The 18861-nt window shown below is 28.8% G+C and overlaps 1 protein-coding gene across 5 annotated transcripts in view; it reads right to left on the bottom strand.

The window, feature by feature from the left end:
• LOC126838819 (eukaryotic translation initiation factor 4 gamma 3-like) overlaps positions 1–16850 on the bottom strand; it is a 29687-nt gene extending 12837 nt beyond the window's left edge. Inside the window, exons 1-9 of one of the 5 annotated variants that reach the window (XM_050573553.1) lie at positions 16307–16850; positions 8062–8211; positions 7927–7970; positions 6773–6835; positions 4834–4920; positions 4662–4731; positions 3927–4231; positions 3011–3112; positions 1135–1531 (exon numbers count right to left, since the gene is read on the bottom strand). In XM_050573553.1, the coding sequence (XP_050429510.1) occupies positions 1135–1531; positions 3011–3112; positions 3927–4231; positions 4662–4731; positions 4834–4920; positions 6773–6835; positions 7927–7970; positions 8062–8211; positions 16307–16367 (1279 nt within the window). In that variant the 5' untranslated portion in view covers positions 16368–16850. Of the gene's footprint in view, positions 1–1134; positions 1532–3010; positions 3113–3926; positions 4232–4661; positions 4732–4833; positions 4921–6772; positions 6836–7926; positions 7971–8061; positions 8212–8425; positions 8623–16306 lie in introns of those variants that run through there. The other 4 variants (XM_050573554.1, XM_050573556.1, XM_050573558.1 and 1 more) reach the window with 4 other exon arrangements.
• Between the last annotated feature and the right edge of the window lie 2011 nt (positions 16851–18861).

The following is an 18861-nucleotide window of genomic DNA, read 5'->3' as shown; positions in this document are numbered from 1 at the left end:
TTGGCAAATATATATATATTATTTTTTTTTAACATTATTAAAATAGATTTTATAATTAAGTACAACATATAAGTTTAATCACGCCACATTATTAATCATATTTTAATCTCTTGGAAAATATTGTTATATATACAAATTTACAATAAATAATAATTTGAGACTGCAAAACATAAAAAATTGACGGAAAATAATGAAAAAAGTTTAGCATCAGTATGCCAATATTATAAAACAATTACTAAAAAACGATTTACTTTTCTGGAACTTGCAACATACTAATAAACAATAGTGCATTAAATGTTGTAAAATCAAATGTGTGTACAAATATCAGAATCAATAAAATTCAACTTATATCATGCTAGTCCTCAAGATAAAAGTTATAGAATAGATTCCAACTACTAAGAAATACACCAATTGTCAAAATGATATTCAATGTTGTAAAAGATACACATGAACAACATTCAGAAAACAATTTACAAATCTTTAGCACAGTTAAATCAAACAAAACATTTTTTAAATAAATTTTAACAACTATTTCTTATAAATTTCCTATTCCACATATTTTATCTTTTTATAACAAAGTCAACCTCTAACTAAATTTTTTTAAATAACAAAAATTATAATAAATTTCAGAAATCTAATTAACATTTTATACTTGGTGAAGTATAAAATGTTAATTAACTAGTATTAATAAAAAAAAATCAATGTTAACCAAATACAATAAATACATTTTTAAATAATTAACCTACATAACATGTTATTCAAATTATGTCAAGTCAGCTATTTAAACATTTTAGCCAAATTTAATAAAGGCATACAATTTCACTACTATATATTTGAATACATTTATGGTCATTAACACTCAAGCTCTAATATTTCCTACGTGTCTATTTTATAATGTTATAATCCAAAAGATATACGAGTGCGTTAAAACTTTCATAGATTGATATATCAACTGAGTGAGTTTCGGATATATGACGTGGACGGAGACGTGGATATATCCAAAACTCACTCAGTTGCCAAAAGATATACGTTTTGAACTTTATTTAACCGAGTTTTCTCAACAAAACCATAAATTCTTAATTTTGTGGTGTTCAATGATAAATTTGAATAAATTTATAGTTATTAATAACTGACCTGGTTTCAAGGATTCGTCTTCAGGTGACAATTTTTTGGCATAACTAGAATCTTCTGGGATACTGGTAACAACATCTGTAGATTGAGGCTCTGAATCAAATTCTGGATTATCGCTATTTACAGCCATAGTCGGTGGTGAGTAATTAGAGGTTTCTTCAGCATTAACATCAACATCAACTGTGTTTACAACAATAACATTTGAACTTGATTTCAATACAAGTTCACTTTTGGTTACTGCTGTATCTTCACAAACAACAACAACTTCAGTTTCTTCAGGTTTGGTTAAGACAGATTCTTCTTGAACTTCATCTGATTTTAACGGTGATGTTCCTTCACTAGCTAACTTTTTAACTTGAGATTGAAATTCATTTCTGACTTTTTCCTTTCCTTCAGAACTCTAAAACAAACAAATACATTCCTTTTTTAGAGAGTGAGCATGCTAACAGTAACGTTAGGCAGCTATTTTGTAATAGACAGTTGCCGATATAATTATTTATGTTCATTACCAAGCAAAAGAAATAGTGACACCTCCTAGAGTTCTAACATTGGTTTTCAGATTTAGGTAATACACAGATTGTAATTAAAACGGACTTCATTTAAAAACTGTTTTCTAATAAAAGAAAAAAGTTAATAAAAATACAAACACACAAAACGAGTATTACCTGGTCAGTTCTCCAACATTCTACCTCTTAAATATAAGTTCTCACAATCTCTTGATTAATGATTATTAAGTATTTCTTTAACCTTATTAACTATTATTATTGACTAATCATTTATTTGAAAATGTACATAACAATGAGTATTTTAATGAATGTATCATTATAAATTTATGTATAAAGTGTTATTTATAATTATTTGGCCTTATATTTTTAAAATAAGCAAATTTGTATTGTAGTGACATTTTCTCAAAAACAAATTAAAAGTTTAAATTCAAACATTTATTATTCTAACATAAGTAGCAGTGCTTGAATGGCTCGATTTTATAATATATTAATTAAAACAAAATGACAAACGTTTCAAGAAAAAATTATAATTTTGATAAAGTACTAAATTTCTTATTTTCAAAAACGTTTAAACTTGGAAGTGTAAGCTACTCCTGATAGTTTTTTGTTTATCAAATATTATCATAGCATCGTCAACCATTTGTTGGTATTAAATTTGATTAATATTGTACAAAAAAATTGTTATATATTGTTTTTATTATTTATAAAAATTAATTTATATTATTATTTAACTCTAGGCTTTACTCTATAAAATTAAAATACTAAAAAATACTAGTTTTTCTTAGGTAATCCTTTAAAAATTATTAATGAGATTACATGCGGTCTGTTTTTTTGACGTTTTATACCAAAAATCCAAACAAAAATTTGACTACTTAAGATGGACCGATTTCATTTCTTTTAAGATATACGAGTTCTTAGGCAACTTTACTAGGTTACATAGGAAACAGATTTTTTTAATGTAAAAAAATTGGGTTTTATTATTAAAAAAATTGCAATTTTATTTTATTAACTACAAGAAATTAAAATTTAAAAAGTTATTCGGCTTCCTACATAACATCGTAAAGTAACCAAACAACTCGAATCTCTTTACAGAGTTAAAATCGAACCTATGTAGTCAAAATTTTGTCTAGCTTTTTGGTCTAAAATAAGCAATAATGGATTTTACTCATAAAAAACATTATTAAAATTAAAAATAATTCCTTGATGCTTATACAAATTAACCGGTAAATAAATTAATATGGTTGAAATTTAATAAAAAATACTTTTTTCTTAAATATTGTATATACAAAACTTCTTAAAAACAGACCGCATACAATCCCCTAAAAACACACGTTTAATAAAGATAAAAAACCATATAATAAACTATTAATTACCTGATTACTATCAGATACTTTGGAATCATTTTTTTGAACAGCACTCTGAACTTGACTTTGAAATTGACTTTGAACTTTCATTTTTTCTAACTCATCAGCACTCTACAAAATAATAATAATAAAATTAATCGACTTGAACAATTAAAAAAAAGTTAAATATTTTTTATAACCAAGTATTGCTATAGTGATATCAATTTATAAACTAAAGAATATTATATATTTATATATGAATATCTGTTAATATTTGTATTTATTAAAACTATACAATAAAACTTGAAAAAATAAAAAACTATATAAAACTTGTTCTTAGTCATAAAACTTCATTATTGCCATCATTGTTAAAACAATTACAGCATTTTCTTGTACCTATTTTATTAATATAAAACGTGTCCTCAACCACTATCTATAGCAGGTGCCACAAGGTTGGGGAAGCAAGCTTCGGCCTTTTTGAGATACACAAGATGCGAGGAAATCAATCAATTTGGTAATTGATATGTCCCTGTATAATACTTGTATGTCCCTGTTTTTGTTTTAAACAGCCGTACCAACCAAGTGAAAAGCCTTTATTATTAGTTTTCACTTCACAAAAAAAATTAAAAAAAACAATTTATTCTTTAAGCATTAAATGGACAAATCTATAAGCAAGGTCAATAAGTCTATAAAATAGACAACACAAAATGTAAATCTGATCGTTCTACATATAAATATAATTATTTGATAGTGAGAAAAAGTTTAGGTTGAAATATACTCATATTTGAATATGGCTCCAATATGCCATCAGTTAAAGGAATTATTTGTACTTAAAAAATAAAAGTATTATTTCAAAACGGCAAAACTAATACTCTACAAATATAAGAATGATAAATATTAATAGCTAAATTCACGATTAATATTAGTTTTTTTTTAGTTTACTTACTGGTTCTGGTTGCTGTGGGTTGTTTAAATTTACTTCATTGCCAGTTTTAGGATCAATTATTTTTATGGCTTGTTTTCTTCGTACTGGCGGCCTGGGTTCAGATATTGGTGTAACAGGTTGCTGCGGAGGTACTTGAATAGGTTGTGAACTATTAGCCATCTCCATTGGTTGTGGCTGCACAATGATGGATTGTCCATGTGTATTTTGAGCACTATTCATATTAGCTGAAGGTGGGGGATTTTGTGGCCCTTGGGGTAAATTAGACACCTGCAATTGTCTGGAAGGTGTTGCTGAGAAAAACATGCCTGCCAAATATTTAAAATATATTATTTATTTAAAATACTAATAAACAGAAAAATTATTGTTAACAATATAAACCATAATTGAATATATTATTAATTATAAATAAATCACACAACAATTGAGTTATACCTTGCACACAATTATAATTTTGTTTTAATAATTTTTTTAAATATAATTTTTATTGATTTTGTATATTGTTAACAGTTAATTAAAGATACATGTTATGAAATGTAACACAGGAAAATGTGGGTGCTTATATAGAACTCAACAAGTGTAATACAATTCAATAATAAATATACAACTAAAATTGTGGTTTAAAATGAATCGTAATATTTTTATATTCCAATTTTAAACTTATGGGTTAAAAATAAAATGAACTTAATTATGAAGCAATTTTTTAAACCAACTTAATAAAGAAAGTTTTCTCAATACCTGGTTGATGATTAGCTGAATAGTTTGCTTGCAAATATGGTGCTGTCATAAGTACAGCTGTTTGTGAAGGCTGTTAACATACAGTAAAATCAGATACTCAAACTGACGACTTTGTTGTTATAAAATTATTCAACTTACTAACAAAACAAATACTATTTAAAATATATTATACCTGTGGTGGGAACTGGTAATATGTTGTATGATTGGGACTTGGGTAAGCGGCAGCAGAAGCAGCAGCCATATTGGGTGGTAAATACATCTAAAAAAAAAAATTTGTAAATAACATTGACATTTTAAAATTGAATACAAAATGAATTATATACATACATCACAATAGCAATAATACAAAAATTATTAATGAATAATGTTTAAATTTCTTCCTTAACAGAAACCCAATGCAAAATATTCATTCAATATTAATATATTTATATGCCCTAAGCGTTAAAACCTAGACTTAGAAAATATAAAAAAAACCTTTATATATAATATATATACATACTAGTAAGAGATTATGTTATCAAAATGTTTACACTTTTAGTTTTTATTAATTATTCTTAAAAATAAAAATGCCACTTTTGTCCAATATTGTATTATATCCACTATCACAACACTCTTTCAATTGTTTTACAATTATTTACTTATCCCTACAGTTCTGTGACTACACCGACCTTACTATGTTCAGCTTTTTCTTCCATATTAGTTTTATAACAAATAACAATTAAGATCAATAAATATGCATAATACGATAAATAAATACGATACATAAATATGAATTTATCCAATTAAAAGTAAATTATTTTCCCACTTATTTACTCAAAACTTTATATTTTATTGTATTTAAAAGTTATTAGTTTCTTCAATTCAGTATATACATGTACACCACACAAAGAAAAATGGATACACAGGGGAAAAAGTATAAATCATCAATCCTAGAAAAACGTGTTTCCATTGTAGTTAAAATTATGTTAATAAAAAATTGTGTTAGTAATATTAATTTAAGAAATACATAAGCAAATTTTTCAAAAATGTAATAACCATATAAACTAGATATTTTACAAATTATCAAGTGATTAAATGTACTAAACATAAATTAACTGAATTAAAATTTTTGCAAGGCAGACAGTTATAATTTTTGCTATTAATTAATTTAAGGCTTTGATCCAGTATCGACGAAAAAATCATTTTTTGACAATTGTCTCAACATAAAGGGAGGGGGTGGTACCTCTAAAAGTTTCCTTAGGGTGTAAAATAATAACTTTTGATGAAAATGCCACATTTTTTTTGGCGAAAGGAGGGAGGGGTATCCCATAAACAAAATAAAGTTTATGACGCCACTTAAGAAAATATAGAACATTTCAGTATAATATTATTGCATATAACAGTCATTCTAAATGGCAAAATCTAAATTTGAAATGTGAAATGAAAAATTAGAATATTATATAATATCATGTTATTACTTGACTAAGATATATAATAAACATTATAAAGCAAGGGCCAGATAAAGTTACATGCGGATTTCACATTTTACTAGAAAATAAAATCTGTGTTCTAATAGACAATAAAAAATTAAAATTGTATTTTTTTTAATGTATAAAATTATTGTTTGATTTATAAATGCATGTTTTACTAAATACATTTTTTTTTTTTTAGTTAGGTAGTAAAATGTGAACTTATTGATTTTATATTACAATGCAAGTCATAATATTATAATTTACATTTTTAACAGACATTTTTACTAATACATCAAACTCACTTAATTGTTAATAAGTAATACAATTTATGTTCTACTACATCAAATTTCCCCTCAACAAGAGTAAGTATGGTATCTCAATAACATTTTACTTTTTTTCTTTTTTATTATTTTACTTTACATAATATATTACTCTTGTAAAGAATATCTTACATAAAACATCAGATACCGAAAGATTAATTTTGAAACAATATCCCCAAGATTAAAAACTATTGAAAATATACATTTTTTAATGAAACAAAATTATAAATATAATAAAATATTGGGTACCAAATAATGTAAAAAAAAATTGCTAAAACTGACAAAGATACAACATGAATAATAATTGTCTATCAAATTGGTAATTTGTCTCGAAAATTACCTGGTACTGGAAGGGTCCTCTTGGTAAATTACGTGGTGCATTTTGTCTTAAATGGTGGGAGAGCTGAGCACAAAAAGCAAGCAATTATTATACATAACATAACTTGGTTAGAAAAATGTTAGAACATATATATTAACACACATACACATATTAGATTTTTGCTTTTGCATCAAATGCAAGAAGTTTTTGGTTATTCATGAATTAGTTACCTATACACAGAAAACTACTTATCTGATCATTTTAAATTATTGTACTTAATACGATTAGAGTAGAAACCATAGCTTAGATATTTATTGACCATAATATTGACAAAGGATAATTCAATTTTTTTTCTTACTATAAGTTTATATAGCATGATTTTTTTACGCTATGTGCTACTCTAAATAAGAATGAAAGTATGACCATGCAAAACATAATAATTTAACTCATTTATGGTTTATAACAACACTCCAAAAAAAAAAAAAAATTATTTAAATTTTAATTATAAACATTAATGTAACAAAATATAGCTAAACATTCATTTTAGAAACTATTAAGGCTTAATAATATATTGCTGAATGTTGATTGAAATTCAAAAGAACACAAGTTAAAAACAAAATAATAATTTAGATACTTTGTATTATTAAGTATTAAAATCTAAAACTGTCACCAAAATATATTGAAATCAATCAATAAAAAAACAAACAATAAGCTATTTTGCAATCACCAATGTTAGAAACAACAAACCCCATATTCAAACATTCCCAAGGCCCCTAGAAATGTTAAATGAACAATTTGTTACTTATTACTCTAAAGTAAAAAAATGGAGTAATTAAATGTAAAACACCATGCATAGAATTAAATTTTTATGAAACTGGTTAACATTTACCTTTTTTTATAATTTGTTTTTTGTCAAGAGTTGTGCAACTTATTATAAATTGTTATTACGTATTTATAAAATGTAAAATAAAATAGTTTACTTCTGAAAACTAATTGCTTTTTGTATGTATATTAATTTATTAAATACATATTTTATGTAAATAAAATCTGTTGAATTCAATAAATTTAAGCTTCAGACTGTTTTTTGAATACCAACAGTTAATTTCAAAGAAATCATTAAAAAATCTAGATATATTATGTATAAGTTTATAATTATTTATAAAGTAAATACTTACAGGCCGTGTAGGCATTCCTCCTGCTGTAACCATTTGAATTTGCGCTTTAAAAGTACATAATTTAATTGAAACAAACCATGTAAACTATATATTCAAAATTTTATTTACATGCATATTATGCATATAGAATATTACCGTGAGATAAATTTGGCATGTGATTATTCTTCATATCACCTACGCTATGAGTATTTGGATTTGCATAATGTCTGGGACGTTGAGCTTGTCCAAGTATATACCCACTATTTGGTACTTGGGGAGCTGGATGACCAAATTGTTGATTAGAGTCTAAAAAATGCATATATATATATATAGAATAATAATAGTTTTTAAAAAAGTGAATGCCTACATTGTTGTAACCCTATATCCACATTTTTAAAAAAAAAAAACATTTTATTTGTCATATTAAATTAAGGTAGACACTATTAAGTATAATATGAATTATTAAGTATCCTAATATTAATTAATAAAACAAAAAAATATTAACCCATATTCAAATTACCATTCATAATTTAAAGCTGAATCCACCATAATAAAATAAATCTATGGCACAAAATTAAATGAGGAATCTAACAAAAATGAAGAATAAACAAACAGGATAATAATTTTTAACTTATTAAATTAGATTATTAATTTATAAACTTAAAAAAAAATTAGTACTTTCCTAGTAAGTAAGCTGATATATATTTTTTTTTACACTGTTAAAAAACGTGGCTGCCAGGCTGGCATAACCACTACTATTTAGTACTATCGCATTCTATACTCATGATACAACAGATGTATTCCCCTTCCGTTATCATATTACTAAACAGGGCTTCCAAAACTGTGGTCTGAAAGCATGTGCACAGTAACCTTGTGATTTATCTCCTAACAGTTAACACTTAATATGAAATTATAATGTCAGTTATGAGTTATTTAGAAAGTATTTCTTTGTGTATGTTATACTTAAAGTACATTAATAATATATGTTGTATAGTATATTATTGTCATTGGAATACTAGAGTAGTTACAATTTGTAACGTGTGTACACGTGTTCTGGAAATTTACGAGCTTGAAATATGAACCATTTTATATTATATGATTACATAAAACCCACAACCCAGTTAGGACGAAAACATGCGTACCAGCGTTCTTAAGGTAATTATCGTTATGCATGATTCGTTAAATGGGTACCTCTAGAAATGACAATAAAAATTTGTATCAGAGCTTCCAGAATTTGAGAAATACATTTTTTATAAAAAATAGAGACTATTAGTTGACGATAAATTTTAAAAGGTTAAATGAACATTTCGTGTGGAAAAAATTTACAAGTTTCAATTAAAGAACGAAAAACAACACAACTCCACTTTGTTATCCTAACTAAAGTGTTGTTTTTCGTTGGCAAAACAAACGTGTTATTTTTCGTCTGAGGCCTAGATTTAGTGTAAGTAAATTCTCGTTTTATTTTTTAAGTAGATTGGAAGCAAATAGTTTATTTTTTATAAGGGGAAAAATATAGGAAAAATTTGATCATAATACGGTGATATACAGTATAGATTTTGATCATATCAATTTTTTTCGGTTATGTTTATTTCAATTAGTTAAATATTACGAGTTTTTCATAATACATTTATAATATAAATAATATAATTGTATAGTTTAGAAGTTGACCGATTTTAATTCAGTATAAAAATAAGAGTTTGTTGGGCTGTTTACAAGGTTAGTCTTTCAGGGAACAAGCAAAGATACGCACCCCAGTGAAATGAGGAAACCGGAAAATAGTGTTATGCATTTTCTTGTGTTGTGTTTACCTAGCCTGCAGAAAAATCCCACTTTCCCTCTATACGTGGTACTAACACGTAATACACCCAAGGAAACCTTCCAATTCCCCCCCCCCAAAAAAAAAAATTCCCGTTTTTGTTAATTTAATATGATATTCTATAAATTCTCGATCATCAAAAATTGCATGAAATATTTATTTCAAAATAGGTAGGTACGTATGCCCTTATTCAAAATTACCTTTTATCCAAATTTCATAACCTTCCTCTTCACGAGGGAGAGGAGGGGGGGGGGTAAGTTTTTTTAGGCACAATTTTAGGACTTAACAAGCTTAAAATAAGACATTTAAATAGAACATTGAGAAAAATCTGTAGTCATATTCCTTTTAATTGTGGAAAAACTGGAAACGATCATTAAAATGTGGATTTGGAATGGAATTGAGAAATTAAACTTGAAATTTAGTATATGAACTGCAATATGAATATTATTTAACTCCAGCGAGCGCGATATTTGCAATAACATGAGCAGTCGCACGTTATATAATTTACAACAATAGTAAAAGTAGTAATAATCATACATCCAATGAATTTGTAAGAAATATTAATACATTTACAGTACCTTAAACCTTAATTTAATAATAGACTGTAATAAAATAGAATAAAAAAAATATAAATATATAAAAAGATACTATTTAAGTAAAAAAAAATGGATAGGTACATAGCTGTTGTATTATTTACAACAGTGTTTCTGCTAGAAGGTTAATTTAATTCAATACTAGTCATACATAATAGCTATAAGTTAAAAATAAGATGTATTAATTAAACATCATTGCTCCAAAATTTTAAATATATTTTTTTACTTTCTATTCCTAATCTACTCTTTGTGTAGGATCTATGTAATCTTAATTTGCTCATCAAAGGATTTAAAAGCTAATAGATCCACCCTTTTTATTCTATCTCTAAACACTAACAAAAAATTACCGCTATACTATCAATACAACCACCAAACTGACATAAGCAACATTAAAATTGTAGGATGACAAATATTTTTATCATTTTATATAATATTTACGGTACTTTTTAATTAAAAACTATTTTTATGCAAACAAAAATGCAATTATATTATATTCAAAATTATAAAAAATATATTTGTTTGTGTTTCTTATAACTTTGAAAGTTAATAAATATGCTAAATTGATATTGCTGAGTTGATTTTATAAATGAAATGATACACCTGTAAATTGAAGCATATACTTAACAACGGCGTTTTGGCCAAGAGGGTTACCGTAGCAGTGCTTCTATACACTAGCCGTGGATCGAATCGCTGGCCGTTTCTCTAGCTGGGTGGTCAACTGTTTGGAGAGAAAAATGGCCACCCTACTAGTGCGAAAGGCAACAAGAAACCATCGCACCATACCCACTTCCCCAGGATGGTAACTCTTGTCTCTTGAAGAGCAAGAGTTGTCCAACCAACCTAAAAAGGTCGTAGAAAAAAAAACAAAAATATTGTTAGAAACGTAGGCCACTGCTCGGTCTAATTTACTATTGACCCATCACTACTCGCGTGGGGTAAAATTTTACTCGAGTCACACTTAGTTATACTGTGAATCAGGTTAGTTGTATACTGGTCACTTTATTAAAATGTGACTGAAAATCGTGCAAGTAGTGACGAGTTAACAGGAGTGGTGCGATCATTATGTCTACTACTAGTAAATAATTTGCTCAGAATGAGTTATATTATCATTATTAAACAACTGTAATTTTAGAGAATTCGAATCTGGATATTGATTACAATTATTTATCATACAATTTTCATTATAAACTTTAAGTAATATCTTTTATTGAATTGACTTAATCTATATTTAGCTTAGGTCCATCGATCACAAGTTTCATATTTTGATGCAAAACACACAAAAACAGTTGTGTATGCTCACTTGCTCCAGCAAGAACACACCATTTACTTCATAAATCAGCAATTATAAAATTCAGGTTAGTTATTATAGTTTTAAACTCTAAATAAAAATGAAATAAATTACAGCCTTACGTTTATAAGACATACGTCTTTTAACAACAGTTAGAGTAACTATCACTATACCAACTTAGTTTTTAAAGCCAAAACACAAAGTTATTAATTGATAAAATATGAATGCCACTTCATCCAGCAATACGTACAAAGGAAAATATATTGTTCAATAATTTGATTTATCCGATTAATACAAACATAAAATTATTTTCAATTGTGCATTATGTAGCTTTGTTGTTACTGTCTTTTTATCTGTTTTATGGCAGGCTCATCTAATACTAGGTAAAATTCTACAAACTGATAAATTTTTAAATCATTAAAATAGTCAAATCTCAATGCTTGTAACTAAAAAAAACAGTACAGTTGGGTTGGGGCATAGTGGGGACAGGGAGGTCACAGGTTTACAGGGATTTTTAAATCTAAAAGTGATAAAATCACTTATGAAAAAACGCTTTGATGCAAATCAGTAGTTATAATTTTTAAGCCAGTATAGTCTAAACCAAGCACAGTGTAAGCCAGAAAAGTTAGAAAGTATTAAATTGAGGTGCTGTATTTACAAATAAGCATCAGTGTTTATTTGAAAGTGATTTTATTCACTTAAATCACTTTTATTTATAATAATTCATGTAGACCTGTGATCTCACCAATCCCACTATACTTTGTCCCCACAAAACCCCGACCACATTGTACTGGTTTTTTTTTTGCAAAAACTTAGTGGCCCAAATAACACATAATTTATAACTTGTTAAATTTAGTTGGAATGGTCAATGATTCCGGTTTCAATCGTTTGTATTTCAAAATTCAAAATTACAATCATTTATACTCAATAAGAAATTGAATTAATCTTTACAGAGATACGCGGACGTTAGCCTGTAATATAATACCATGAATTGTGATAAACAATCGATCCACCGGCCATCAAATATCGTAAAAAAAAATTCAAGGCGGAGCTAGCTAGCGTTTGTAAATATTATATTTAAATTCAAAATTGTATAAATATTATACTTAACTTTTTGTGTGAGTAAAACCAATACCGTCTCCACTTTGCATCGAAGCTAAAATCTCCAACACAAGAATTTTGCCACATGTTACACACTTATAAGTACAAGTAAATGTTATGAAAATGTTTGAACTTTCTATACAGGACAACTGAAGTTAATCACTTTTAAAATGTGTAATTTTCTATAGAACGCTGAGGTTTAAAAAGCATTTTAAATTTAAAATCATAAAAATGTTTTAAAAATTATGTGGATGGTATAATTATAAATTTTAAAAAAAAATTGGAATTTTACTTTTTTTCTAAAAATAATTTTAAAAAATTATATGTAAACAAACAGTGAATGTTTCAGGTAGTTATCATATATTATTTTGTAATAAAAGTTATAAAGCCACGAAATACCCTATAGCCTAGCTTACGAAAACTGAACGTTCAAGGCCGATGGGCGGCGGTAAAATATTGTTGATGCCAGTGGTTCTCCGTATTGTACGTATTATTGTTTTTATCATCTGTTGGATAGAGACAGCTGTTATGCTAAAATATACATACTTAACATATTATTATTAATTGTTTTTAATTGCTATATTCTGAACACGTAAAGTAGTGCGCAAGACAAAATAATAAAATATGTATATTTAATAAACATTTAAAAAAGTCCGCCAATTATGTTGATACCCACTAATGGCAATTTGCCACTGGTAGCGCTGATGTCAACGTTTAGTTTTCGTGAGCCGAACTATAGTCTTTTTATGAATTTTACAAATTATAATTTTGCATGAATAAAAATACATTTTTTTTTTAACTTTGACTACCAATAAACATTTACAAACTAAAAATATTTCATACTCTTTCCTCTAGAAAGTATATATTACATTTTGAACATAGTCAATTTCCAGGTTGCTATGTGTGAGTAAATCAACAGTCAACAGGTAATGAAAATATTTTCATTATATTGTTAACTACGTTATAGGTAACTATGGCAATTCATTTTTATAGACAGACGATCGATCCTAATCATATCCACCCTAATACTAAAAATGCATTATTAAGCAGATATTGTCTTTAGGTGCAGAAGTTCCGAATATGGACGTGAGTCCTACACCCCGGCTAAAGATCTATGAGATTTCTCTCGTTACCCCAGACGGGGGCACCAACTTCCTAAGAAGCCGGCCTCGCCACATGAGACTGTCGGCATTTGCCGGCAGCCGCCCCCGGTCAGGCTATGGTCCGAGAGCGCTGGATCCCGCCTACCAACGCCATCTTCCCAGTGGTTTTTCACATGGCTACCCAATGGCTTGGAGATGGTCTGGTCTCGTCTGCCGACCTTGGGTGGGGCCCCGGCGCTATCCACACCGGCGCGATGATTTGGTTCACCCCAACCGTCTGTGATTATCCTCCCACAGACAGAGTGACTGATCACCCGGGGGTCAAATGCCTCAACCGTGAGACTTCGTCCGACAAGCATACTGTCATTAACCACCAAAGTCACTGACGTGACCGCCACTACGAATCCAACCGCAAATTGGGCGTGAGATCGGCCGCCTTCCAACCCCCCATCCACAATTATCCCGTAGTACTGGTTTCACCTGGAATATATGCACACAGGCACGGCCACCAGTGTGCCGCTTCGACGGAGCCATGGAATTCATGGGTATAACCATTCAGGAGGTGTCTTTAGGTGCAATGCTTTTATCGATATTTGTATTTTTATCTGTGAACACTAGACCTCCCTTACTTACTTACTTACGTGTAGTACTATGTTATTGTGCTGGTTTAAACTGTGCTTGGTTTGGACTGTACTATTTAAAACCTACTATCCACAGATTCGCATCAAAGTGTTTATTTAAAAATGATTTAATCACTTTCAGTTATAATAATTCCTGTAGACCTGTGCCCTCCCGTCTCACTGTAATGGCTTTTTTTTATATTAATATAGTCTGAGCGTACTAATTAAATTTCAATTTAATTAAAAATACTTTTTCTTTATTATTTACTTTATTACTTGTAAAAATACTTTTACAAACTGGCTCATACAAAACAATGATTCCACTATCAATTTCCTTGGTGTAAAACCAAACTGATTTTGACATATTGATTTCACTTCTATTACTCTTTACGTTAATCTTATATCAAATCTTCATAATTTAACTCATCTATTTTATTTTTCTATAATTTCTACATCCTTGTTTATCTTCCTATGTTTAATATATAGCAATTAGATAAAATCATCAATTTTCTATTTTTATACAAAAAATTTCCATATTACTTATATATACTGGTAAAATAATTAAACAGATTAACATTGATAAATTTTGTTTCAGGTATTTTGTGTAGTTTACTGTTTACTAAACATACTGTAATAAGTTAATAATATAATAGTTAAAATAGGGCATTTTAAAGAAAGCCTTATGGTGTCACTTGAAAATTGGCTGGAAATTGATAAAGTTTAATTTCTTTCTTATATCAACATTCAGTGTTTGACAAGATTATTTATTGATATATCATAAATTCAATACACAATGATAGCTGACGGGCTTAATATGAAAAACAACAACTGATAATGATATTAATGCTACGAAAACAATATACATGGTTAATATAGATTTCTGTCCAAAATCGAGTTGCTAAAAACTGATGTGGAATGGTTTATCGATGTATGTATCTATGATTATACTATCAAATCATTATATTTATTATAGCATCCAAATTTCAAAAGTAAATAGAACTTAGGAAATTTCCAAAAATGGTAACATTTGAGAACTGTGTAACAAGTATAACAAACAAGTTTTTAAAAGAAAAACTATGAATTTTCATTATTTTCTTTAATTAGTATTAATTTATTTAAAGTTGACAAACCTAGGAATAATGTTTGCTATAGTTTTGTATTGCTTTAGTATTGGTTAATGTGATAATGGGTAAATATAAAGTGATGGTGGTGTATAGATCCAATTGACTTAATACATATTTTATTATAGAGCTGATAGGTGTCCTTCAACTGGTCAGTACTTAATATTTTATAATAGCAACATATTTTAAAACAAAAATGACAAGTTAACATTTGTAATGAATCGTTTATTTTTTTTTAACTGGGTTAATGGTACTTAGGGATAAGGGATTTAATTTAAGTATGGGCTTCTTATTTATTATAGTAAATTTTTTAAGTTTACTGATAATGATTACAAAAGATACAGAGATCAATTTAAACAATCACCAAAAAATGTTTGAAATGAAATGCTTGTTGATATTTATCACAAGCAATACCTACATAGATTTCTTCAACCATATTAAAGCAATAACAACCCACAAGTCCTAAAACTATTATGCCACATACTTTGATAAAGGCAATCGTATTAATAGAATTTGATAATAAGTGGCAGTTTAAGACCAGACGATGCCCGATGGACACTCAAAAGTAGGTACCCACTTAAATGGGTAAATTTTCGTTCTTTGAATAAGAAGTTCGATTAAAACCAAACTACACAAAACCCACCTAAGAACGCGCGCATTGATAACGAGATCCAAGGGGATTCAGGCATGGCCGAATATCACCGGGTCGGCCGAAGCCAACAATCTAAAAAATGTATTTGCCAAAAATTAAGTACTTACTCGAATACATATTTGGCTGTTCACGTCTCGGGTGGTTCGAGTTCGAGCTCCGGGGGTGCATGCTCGTAGTGATGTATCGTGCGGTGTTTATGTCAACGCCGTACCCTCATAAGTTTTCCATTTCGAAAGGTGCAACCGTTCGTCGGGCGTACGTTATCGTATCAGTCGAGATCCGTCAACGGACGTACCAATCGAGAGCAAGTCATCGTAGCGGTCGGCGAAGCGCACAGAACGCGATCGGGGTGGATAAAAATATTCAAAATTCAGCTGCTTTACGCAGTGACGGTGGCCCGTACCAAATTGGGTTGGGCACAAATTATGTATATATAAAATATATACAAGAAATTCCGGTAAAACGGCGGAAAATCGGGCTACTGTGTAGAATACAACTAATACACTTAACACTAGAGACAATAACACAAATCGATGGTAATAATAAAAATAAAAAATATACTAAATAATAATAACGAAAAAGACGTATTTAATTTTTTAAATAAAAAAAAAATTGATATAAAATGGGTTATGTTATGTATGTGATTTGACGTATTACACAGCCATACTGCATTCGAAATTTTTAACAATACACAAGATGCAGCCACTGCAAGCTTGATTTTCATGTGAACAGGGGGGAATCGTCGACGACAGACCGGCCAACCTCTTCCGTGGCTACTGTTAAATGTTAACCAAACTGATTTACGCTTACGCCTAAATCACAATATTTTAAAAAATAATACTAAAGTTAAATGTTGATTCAGACCTATATAATTACCCCCGTATTTTTTAATCGTAATCGTCTTCATTTTACCCAAATCGGATTACCGTACATAAATTAGATACATCAACGATACCGGCAGCTTGGATTCCATTCCGCGGACACCGGCAAAAATCACATTAGAATTGTACTATGAAGTTTACTACACTGCACTGTCTATCGTATTGATAATCCCTGTTTCATCATTATAAACACATATGCGGTTATCGCTTATCAACTTGTTTCAGAGACCTTATACCACAGATGTTACAGAATAACTAGAAGACACTTATCTAGCATTACATGGGTTCTTATGGGGGATGGATTTGCTAGACCTGCGAGAGAATTAGGGAAGGCTGTATGAAGATAATTACCATTTTTCTCTTACTTCAGGCGATTCTAGTAATTTCTTAACCAGAAAATGTGTGATATCAGTTTCGGTAGCAATGAATAATTTTTTTAAATGGTTAATTTCTCGCTACACTGATGCTCTCAACAATTTTACCGATTTCGAGTTCTCATTGACTGTTTCTTCTGGTTATTCTATACTATTATCATTATATTATAATAATAATAATTATCGACATTTTCATGTCTTAGCTCTGGCACATAACCGACAAAAGTGTTACCAAAAATGAGTAATGACACGGTGATTGGGATGGGGGTGGGAGATATGAGATAGGGGGTAAGATATAGGGGTAGGAGATAAGAGATGAGAGGTGGGGGTGGAAATTAGCCCTGGCACATAACCGAAAAAAGTGTTACGCTGTTATTTTAAATTATGTGTTGTATTTACAACGATCAAACTAGAACTAAGTTAAACTAAACTAAAATAATTTAAAGGGCCAAATTATCTATAAATTGTTTAAGGCCAGATATTATGAAAACACTAAAATATTAGCCAGAAACTTGATATGTTTACTAGCCACCTTTAATATTAGCTTATTATTGCTTGTTAATATACCTACTATTTCATTATCTATAATTCTACCACTACTCTAAATTTATTCGGTACTTCAACAAGACATGAAAATGTTCTTTCGTGGTTGCAGACTCTGCTGAAAAATGTTTATAATCAATATATGTAGCTTTAACAAATCGACGTAAGAGCGCTATGCACCTTGACCCATGACGTCATAAAGATCTGTTTAATAATCAATATGCGAATTCGAATTCCCAGTTTGGTAACACACATGTATATTTATATAATATCAAATATATATATAAACGGTATCATAAATTGCTAGAATAGAATGCAACCTTGACGCACGTGAATACTGTAATTGTTAGATTGGTAATTTTTCGTTAAATCTTAATTAAAAATTTTGGAGTAGATTTAGCCAATTACAATAATGATAGCAGTTCGTCTTTACTAGCAATTCAATTTTGAGCATATATTATCTAGCTTAGGGTTTAAGACCCAAGGGATTTTTGTAGCTTTGATGCGGATACCTGGTCATGCAAAATTATTGAATTACTTATATCCAATAACCTTTTTTTAATGCCATTGTGCAAAACGAATTGCCCATTTCAAAAAACGGATGTATTCAATTTACTTATGACAGAAGTAGTGAAAGCTGAAATTACCTTGCTAATATATTAAGTGGGAGCCATAGGGCATGGCAGAGGGCGTGGGTCTAAGACCGAGGATCGGTTTGGTCACTTGAGTGAAGTTGTATTGTGCATTACTCAGAATTTGTAAAAACATTCAATTCCTCTATTTTTTGTGTGTGCAATTTCCTTGCATATAATATTAAAATATTAGACTGAGCGAGCAGCCAACACTTAAATCTAATAATATGTA

The sequence above is a fragment of the Adelges cooleyi genome, unplaced genomic scaffold (assembly GCF_023614345.1).
Source record: "Adelges cooleyi isolate 19-005CV unplaced genomic scaffold, UGA_ACOO_1.1 ACOO_flye_CR_arks_rails_tigmint_CR_PRNA_30, whole genome shotgun sequence".
Lineage (NCBI taxonomy): Eukaryota > Metazoa > Arthropoda > Insecta > Hemiptera > Adelgidae > Adelges > Adelges cooleyi.
This window is presented reverse-complemented; position numbering and strand designations above follow the sequence as displayed.